Below are 9,146 nucleotides of genomic sequence, written 5' to 3' on the forward strand. Positions count from 1 at the left end.
CCACTAGTGCAACGCCTAGAAGCTAGGCGCTACACTGTATAGTGTGGCGCCTAGCTCTCAGGCGCTGCACACTGACTTAGTAAATTTCGGATTACACGGGTGCGACGCTGGCCAGGCATGTAGCGCCTATCTGTGAGGCGTTGCACAGTGTAGTGTGGCATCTTGGTGTCGGGCGTCACACAAAAAGGTCAGCCGCGTGAAATAGTTTCACGGACAGTTCATTCTGTGATTTGATTTTGTCCATAGGTTAAATTTGTCAATTTTGCCGGTAGATGCTCTTGTACGTAGCAAAATATTTTGACATGCCTCGTATACCTCTACTATTGGTACGGAGGAAGCATCCAACGCAGCATCACGTGCATCAATTCAAAGCGAATTTGAACATTTCTTCATCCCCGCCTCCAAAGATAACATTTTTTTTCATTCATTCCCCGCCAACCACTCCCGATCCAAGCGGAAGAACTTGCGCGCCACTTCACCGCATCACTTTTTTACTTACTTAATTCCTCAGTCCTGAGAGAAGAGCAGAACGTGCGCAGGCAGCTCATCAGTCACCATGGACAGCGCAGACACCACCGTCGCCGGCGGCCGCGTCCTGCTCCTGCCGTTCCCGGGCATGCAGGGCCACGCCAACCCCATGCTCCAGCTCGGCCGCCGCCTCGCCTACCACGGCCTCCGCCCCACCCTCGTCCTCACCCGCCACGTCCTCTCCGCCACCCCCACCACCCAGTGCCCCTTCCCCGTGGCCGCCATCTCCGACGGCTTCGACGCCGGCGGCATCGCCTCGTGCGCCGACACCGCCGAGTACCTGCGCCGCATGGAGGCCGCCGGCTCCGACACGCTCGCGTCGCTCCTCCTCGCCGACGACGTACGGGTGCTCGTGTACGACTCGCACCTGCCGTGGGCGCGGCGCGTGGCGCGGGAGGCCGGCGTGGCCGCCGCCGCCTTCTTCACGCAGATGTGCGCGGTGGACGTGGTCTACGGCGAGGTCTCCGCGGGGCGGGTGCCGCTGCCGCTCGCGGACGGGCGCGCGCTCCGGGGCAGGCTCTCCGTGGAGCTCGGGCCCGACGACGTGCCGCCGTTCGTCGCCGCGCCGGCGTGGTACCCAGCGTTCACGGAATCGGCGCTGTCGCAGTTCGACGGGCTGGACCAGGCCGATCACGTGCTCGTCAACTCCTTCCGCGACCTCGAGCCAATGGTGAGCTGACCACCACCTGTTTGTTGTTTTGACCAGCTGAAATCATGCCGCAGGAACAGGTATGCTGACATAGGACATTCAAATATTGGAGTGCCAACAGTGCTTGAAATTCTTTTGTGTATCACGAATTTGATTCGCCAAATTTGGAATTGAGCAGGAGGCTGACTACATGCAATCCAAATGGCGTGCAAAGACGGTCGGCCCGACATTACCGTCGTTCTATCTAGACGATGATCGCCTGCTGTCGAACAAGGCCTACGGCTTCAACCTCGTCTCGAGCACCTCTCCGTGCATGGCATGGCTCGACAAGCAGGCTCCTTGCTCTGTGCTCCTCGCATCCTATGGCACGGTCGCCAACCTCGAGACGACCCAACTAGAGGAGCTAGGTCATGGATTGTGCAACTCCGGACAGCCCTTCCTTTGGGTGTTGAGGTCCAACGAGGCAGATAAGTTGCCCCAAGAACTCCATGACAAATGCAACATGAAAGGCCTAATTGTCTCATTTTGCCCTCAACTGGAGGTATTGGTTCACAGGGCCACAGGTATGAAATGAACCCAAATTTCTGAGCATACAGCAATAAGGCTAACAATTCTTAGTGGAATTTGACAATGAATAAAAGCTAAGCATGCAAACCATTGTGGTGATGATGCAGGTTGTTTCTTGACGCATTGTGGATGGAACTCGACAACTGAAGCAATTGCCACCGGTGTACCCATGATCACAATACCGCAATGGGCGGACCAACCGACCACCGCAAAGTACGTGGAGAGCGTGTGGGGGATCGGCCTGCGTGCGCGTCGAGACGAGAAAGGCTTGGTGAGAAGGGAGGAGGTGGAGAGGTGCATCAAGGAGGTGATGGGTGGAGAAGAGTATAAGAGAAATTCTTCTAAGTGGATGCAGAAGGCCAAAGAGGCTATGCAGGAAGGAGGGAGCTCTGACAAAAACATTGCAGATTTTGCTGCCAAATATTTATGAAATTAAGGCCATTTTTATGAGAGATTGTTCCTACTACACTGAACTTTGTTGTAAAATCCGAGCGGTTGCTAAAAACTACTCCCTCCGTTTCAAATTACTTGTCACATGTATGGATATATCTAGATGTATTTTAGTTCTAAATACATTCATTTCTGCAACAAGTAATTTGGAACGGAGGAAGTAATTATGAAAGGTACGGAACGAGTGATAATGATGTGAGATCCCGAGTTGTGAAGCTTGAATTTTGTGATGTTCTCCTGTGTCGTTAAGAGCAGCTTCAATGGAGCGACCCATTTCGTCCGCGGCCGTCCATTTGGGTCGGTGCGGACAGAAAAGGCGGTTCAACGCGCCGACCCAAATGGACGCGCGTCCGATTTTCGTCCGCGGGCGACCCATTCCCGGCCCATTTTTAAGTCTGATTTGCGTCCGCGCGGACACGCGACGGACGCGCGCGCGGTCGCCTACTCCTGTCTCCGGGTCCGCTGGTCTGTGGCACATTGGCCTCCCTCCCCCCGGCCAACAAGCAACCCTCGCCCCCCGCCTCCTCCGTCACCGACGTCGCCGCCCATTTTTGCGGAAACTCTTCCAGCTGCCGCCGCCTCCACATCCGCCCAGCAACGCCGCCCCTGCCCCCAATCGCCCGCCGCCGCCGGGGAGCAAACTAGTTCCCGCCGCCGCTTCCCCCACCGCACAGCCGCCCGCGACCAAGAAGACGCCTCGGCGCCCCCGCCACATACGACCGGCACGCTCGTCGGACGCCGTCACACTCGTCGGACGCCAGCCGGGCAGCTAGCTAGTCTGTGGGCGCCGCGTCTTCCCTCGCGGTCGTCTCCTTCTTCGACGCCGCAAGTTGTTCGACAGTTTGCTAAGGTACGAAAATGGACTCCGCCGACGAGTTCTTTTTCTACAATTTCATTTGCGACTCTGATGATTCATCGTCCGACGACGAGGAGGAGATATTGGTTGCCTTGTTGGTCCATCACCACCTCAACAACCAGCGGCCGTTGTTTCGTGGCTCCATTCCGGGCCACCTTTCGGCGTTGAATCGTAACCGAGAGAGCGGACATTTCCTTCTCTGGAAGGACTACTTTGATACAACAAACCCGTTGTTCAAACATCACAAATTCCGCCGCCGGTTCCGTATGAGTAGGCATATTTTCAACCGTATTAGAGAGGGAGTGGTTGGCTATGATGACTACTTCGAGTGCAAAGAGGATGCCGTCGGCAAGATTGGTTTCTCCTCTTATCAGAAATGCACTGCCGCCATCCGAATGCTTGGATACGGAGTGTCCGGTGATCTCATTGACGAGTATGTCCGTATGAGCGAGTTTACATGCCTAGAGTCCCTGTATAAGTTCTGCAAGGCTGTGATTGCTGTGTTTGGCCCTGAGTACTTGAGAGAGCCGACAGTTGCAGATACAGTCCGTTTGTTGGCGATGAATGCTAGCAAGGGCTTTCCGGGGATTCTTGGCAGCATAGACTGCATGCACTGGGAGTGGAAGAACTGCCCTTCTGCTTGGCAAGGGCAGTATAAGGGACATGTCAGGGCTTGCACTGTCATACTAGAGGCCGTGGCGTCTCAAGATCTCTGGATCTGTCACTCTTTCTTGAGCATGGCTGGATCACACAATGATATCAACGTGCTTCAGCGCTCGCCGGTGTTTGCTAGGCTTGCCGAAGGCAACAACCCACCGGTGAACTTTACTGTCAATGGCCACAACTACGACAAAGGATACTATTTGGGTGATGATATCTATCCTCAGTGGACCACTATTGTAAAGACAATACCCAACCCTGTTGGAGAGAAAAGGAAAAGATTTTCCAAGAGCAAGAGAGTGCTAGAAAGGATGTCGAGCGTGCCTTTGGTGTTTTGCAATCTCGATGGGGCATCGTTCGGTATCCTGCTAATACTTGGAGTACGCAGAAACTATGGGAGGTGATGACTGCTTGTGTGATCATGCACAATATGATCGTAGAAGACGAGCGCCCGAAACGTCTATACGATCAAGGCTTTCAGTTTCAGGGTGAGAATGTTGTGCCTGAGCATGGAGTAGCGGTAACATTTGAGCAACAGGTATGAAATGAACCCAAATTTCTGAGCATACAACAATAAGGCTAACAATTCTTAGTGGATTTTGACAATGAATAAAAGCTAAGAATGCAAACCATTGTGGTGATGATGCAGGTTGTTTCTTGACGCATTGTGGATGGAACTCGACAACTGAAGCAATTGCCACCGGTGTACCCATGATCGCAATACCGCAATGGGCGGACCAACCAACCACCGCAAAGTATGTGGAGAGCGCGTGGGGGATTGGCCTGCGTGCGTGCCGAGACGAGAAAGGCTTGATGAGAAGGGAAGAGGTGGAGAGGTGCATCAAGGAAGTGATGGGTGGGAAGGAGTATATGAGGAATGCTTCTAAGTGGATGCAGAAGGCCAAAGAGGCTATGCAGGAAGGAGGGAGCTCTGACAAAAACATTGCAGATTTTGCAGCCAAGTATTTGTGAAATTAAGACCATTTTCTGATTAGAGAGATAATAATCCTAAGTTGCTAAGCCTACGCTGACCGTTTTGAGTCTCTTTTGTTGTAAAACCCAATCGGTTGCTATAAACCGCTACTTAATTGAGATATGGAACAATCAAAATAAGATATCTGATTAATAATACTCATGTACATATTTTTTTTATTGATGATGACGGCGATTGACCAAGGAATGCATGCATGCTAGCGGTTCGGTTCGAGAATGCTCGACGTACAGCTAGCGGCCGGTCGGTCGGTCTGTCGGTCGTGACGTGCACACGCCAAGACTCGACCACATACGGTGCATGGGTCGGCTGACAGAGATCCAAGACGCGGTGCGCGGCCGGGATTTTTCTAGAGGTGAACATTTGGATTTTTCTACACCTCTGGCTATTTTTTCAGTTCATTTTATCGCAATTGTCCCGGAATTGATTCCTGACCAATTTTGTAGATTTGTTTTTCTAATTACGTATTATTTCCTTTGGTCGTTTTAAAAATTTAAACTAAAATCATGAAACTTGTTTATGCTGATGACTGTCGTCGATCCCGCTCGGCGACATCCTGGCAAAGCGCTGGAAGGATTGGAAGTACTCTCCGGTGACATCCTCGTCACCACCAATGGCGAGGGACTTAATACCCATGATTAATTAAGTTGAAACTACTTCCCGCCATGCACTGGTGGAGGTGTCCGTCCGCTTCCCAGGATATTAATCACGCATGCCTGCATGGTCCAATCATCCAACAAGAAAACCTCCATGCACTGGTGCAATACATTTTATTTATTGATGGGAGGGATTAACTACTGTTTTTCGTATAGACCAATTTGCACGCGCCTAGGTTGCGATGTCTATTCTTAAACTAGTCACAATGAAAAGTAACTTAAAGCAGTAATATGCATATGTTACTAGTCTATATTACTACCTCCACAGTGGGTAGTAAGGCTGGTTGTAATGAGGAGTATCATATATTAGTATCATGCATATGATACTAGTGTATTATACTACCTCCGTAATGCATAGTATCATATATTAGTATCATGTAGTACTTTATTTATTGCCATGCATGACACAAAGCAGCATAGCATTCACTAGTAGGAAAAAACCCCATTCGTCCCGGTTGGTAAGGGCCTTTTGTCCCGGTTTGTGAACCGGGACTAAAGGGTCGTTACTAATGCCCCAACCCTTTAGTCCCGGTTCTTACACGAACCGGGATAGATGGGCCTCCATGTGGCCGGTGCGCCAAGCCCAGACAGGAGGGTCTTTGGTCCCGGTTGGTGGCACCAACCGGGACCAATAGGCATCCACGCGTCAGCATTTCAGGGGCTGAGGTTTTTGTTTTTTTTAAGGGGGAGGGGGGTTGGGGGTTTTGGGGGTTTAATTTAGGTGTTTCATATATTGTTTTAGCTAGCTAATTAATAGAGAGAAGTGTCCTCCCTTATGTCCGTGCTTGGTCGACGCTATATATACGTATATATAGAGAGGACTAGACACGCTAGCTAGTAAGCAAATGAAGAAAATAGAAGATCGCCATGAACATATGCATACAGAGAGAAGTGATATCGACCACCTCTCCTTCTCCGAGAGATTGGTCGAACAACAAGTTCTCATATATCTATCCGACACTACCGGCTACATATATACAATAATTATCTCTTACAATGTAATTAATGTCCTAATTATATATGAACACAGGGTCCACATAGTATTCTCTGTCTTCAGTGATTATGTGGTCGAGGAAGAATGCCGCCAATTCCTCTTGAATTGCTCGCATACGATCTGGTGCTAGGAGTTCATCCCGCATCTGAAACATCTAATTCGAACAAGGGAGTCAATACATATATATATATATATATATGTATATATATATATATATATATGAATAAATGAAACTCAACACAAATGATGGTAATAAAATAAAATTGTGAATATTATTGCTTACGCACTTCATATTGTTCATCAGAGTAGCCCCGTTTACAGGTCGTGTGGCGGATGAACTCGCAAACGTAGTATCCACAGAAATCATTCCCTTGTTCCTGCCACAACCACTTTACAAGAAATAGAGGTCAATCAAACTGATAAGCAAGCATGCCAAATGGTATTGATGAAACTAGCGCTTGAATCACTAGGAGATGTGTGGAACATGTTACTATAGTACTTACTTTCGGGTGTCTAAATTGCAGCTTCTTCGGCAGTTCCGGAGCTTTTTTGATGAATTTTCTCCAAACCCTGCCAGATAAAGAAAATAATTACTTGATATCAGGAAATAAACAAAGTTGCTGATATGGTGGATAATGATCGATTTAACTTACTTCTCGAGCATTTGAGTCATGTCCGCATAGTCCTGGGGATCTTTTCGTCTCGAGTCTAAGGCGGTTACTAGTCCCTGCTCAAGCTTAATCTCTAGGAGAATATAGTGGAACTTGCGCACGCATGCATAACTCATCAATTACATTACTATAACCTGGACTAATAAGGGAAACCGAGTATGCACAAGACAGTAACACTCACTTGAAGTTGTAAGGAAAGAGTATTATATCTTTGTTTTCATTTATTACCAACAATCGTAGCAAGTTGGGCTCGGTATCTTCGGCACGATATTTAGCCTCAGTTGCATCTATGAGATTTGTGTTAATGAACCCAATATCACCGATTTGTCTTTTCTTCAATTCGGTGATCTTCAATTTGCATAATATAGTGAGGATAATTATAAATACATGCAATAAAAGAGCTGACCTATATAGAGAGACTTAATGACAAAAGTAGTACTACTTACAGACAGTAGCAAGTGACCGTTGCTTTATCGAGGGCATTTTGATTGAAAAACTGGAAGAACTCCTCAAATGGAACATTCAACAGTTCAATTCTAACGAGGTCATGCTCCTCTCTAACTCTCAGCGTCAAAGTATTCCTTCCCCCCAGACTCTCTGCAGGTTTCAATGTACCAATCATGGAATCTTCGCATCATCGTTGTTAGAGATCTTTCATCTTTGACGAGAGGCTTCCCGTACTCGTATTTGTGTTCCTCCACATCCAAGAACTCATAATGTACATTGTCGGGTAGGTAATCTTCAAGATTGCTATAACCGGGCACCATCCTCGGATCATTAGTAGGCACCTTGAGCGGGGGCACGATTGGTTCGCTTGTTCACCGAGCTGGGGAATTTTTTCCCAGCTCGTCGTTCTTTTAACCTTTGATCACTGACAGTACTTCCCGACCGCTCTGCTTCGACAAATGACTTTGCAATAATGCGGTCATAGTTGCCTTTCGGCGGAGACTTTGATGGTTTTTTCAGGGCAGCCAGAGTGCGCTTCGCTTTCACCGGATCTACCTTCTCCTCCGGAGGTGGATTTTTCTTTGCTTTCACCCCTTAAAGAAGTTCCTCACTTCGGGTCGCGCGATCTTGGCGTTCTCCTCCGGGGTCCTCTCGTATGGTAACTTCTCTGGAGTCTTCAGAGAAGGACCGAATCTGTATTGCCTCCCGCCTCTGGCTGTACTGCTAGACACCGGGAGAGTAGACGGAGTGGCTGCGGCTGTCTTCTTTCCTTGCTTACAAGGCAGAGGAGAAGGACTATGCGCCGGAGCAGCCGGAGCGGCGGCGGGTCTCTTCCGCCCTTGCTGATGATACGTCTCCAACGTATCTATAATTTTTGATTGCTCCATGCTATATTATCTACTGTTTTGGGCAATATTGGGCTTTATTATCCACTTTTATATTATTTTGGGACTAACCTATTAACCAGAGGCCCATCCCAGATTTGCTGTTTTATGCCTATTTCAGTGTTTTGAAGAAAAGGAATATCAGACGGAGTCGAAACGGAACGAAATCAACTCGAGAAGTTATTTTTGGAAGGAAACACACGAGGTGCTCAAAACAGGAAGGAACGAGGTGCTCACGAGGGTGGGGGGCGCCCCCCTAGGGCGCGCCCCCTGTCTCGTGGGTCCCTCGTGGCTCCCCTTACGTACCTCCTGCGCCCATATATACCTACGTGACCTAAAACTTCCAGAACGCGCAATAGATCGGGAGTTCCACCGCCAGAAGCCTCCGTAGCCACCAAAAACCAATCTAGACACGTTCCGGCACCCTGCCGGAGGGGGGCAATCCTTCTCCGGTGGCCATCTTCATCATCCCAGCGCTCTCCATGATGAGGAGGGAGTAGTTCTCCCTCGGGGCTGAGGGTATGTACCAGTAGCTATGTGTTTGATCTCTCTCTCTCTCTCTCTCTCTCTCTCTCTCTCTCTCTCTCTCTCTCTCTCTCTCTCTCTCTCGTGTTCTTGAGATGATACAATCTTGATGTATCTCGAGCTTTGCTATTATAGTTGGATCTTATGTTTCTCCTCCCCCTCTTCACTCTTGTAATGAATTGAGTTTCCCCTTTGAAGTAATCTTATCGGATTGAGTCTTTAAAGATTTGAGAACACTTGATGTATGTCTTGCCGTGGATATATGTGG

General features: G+C 49.0%; 1 protein-coding gene across 2 annotated transcripts; it reads left to right on the forward strand.

The window, feature by feature from the left end:
- The first annotated feature begins 490 nt into the window (after positions 1 to 490).
- LOC123184526 (UDP-glucosyltransferase UGT13248) lies at positions 491 to 4,682 on the forward strand. Of its 2 annotated transcripts, none has more exons than XM_044596625.1 (3): positions 491 to 1,198; positions 1,356 to 1,740; positions 4,360 to 4,682. In XM_044596625.1, exons 1-3 carry the CDS (start codon positions 557 to 559, stop codon positions 4,680 to 4,682), a joined length of 1,350 nt encoding a protein of 449 aa, XP_044452560.1. In that variant the 5' UTR covers positions 491 to 556. The 2 variants fall into 2 exon arrangements, with proteins under 2 accessions (XP_044452560.1, XP_044452559.1); XM_044596624.1 differs by lacking the exon at positions 4,360 to 4,682 and adding an exon at positions 1,852 to 2,388 and having other exon boundaries at positions 497 to 1,198.
- The last annotated feature ends 4,464 nt before the right edge of the window (positions 4,683 to 9,146 follow it).

This window comes from Triticum aestivum, chromosome 2A, assembly GCF_018294505.1.
Source record: "Triticum aestivum cultivar Chinese Spring chromosome 2A, IWGSC CS RefSeq v2.1, whole genome shotgun sequence".
Lineage (NCBI taxonomy): Eukaryota > Viridiplantae > Streptophyta > Magnoliopsida > Poales > Poaceae > Triticum > Triticum aestivum.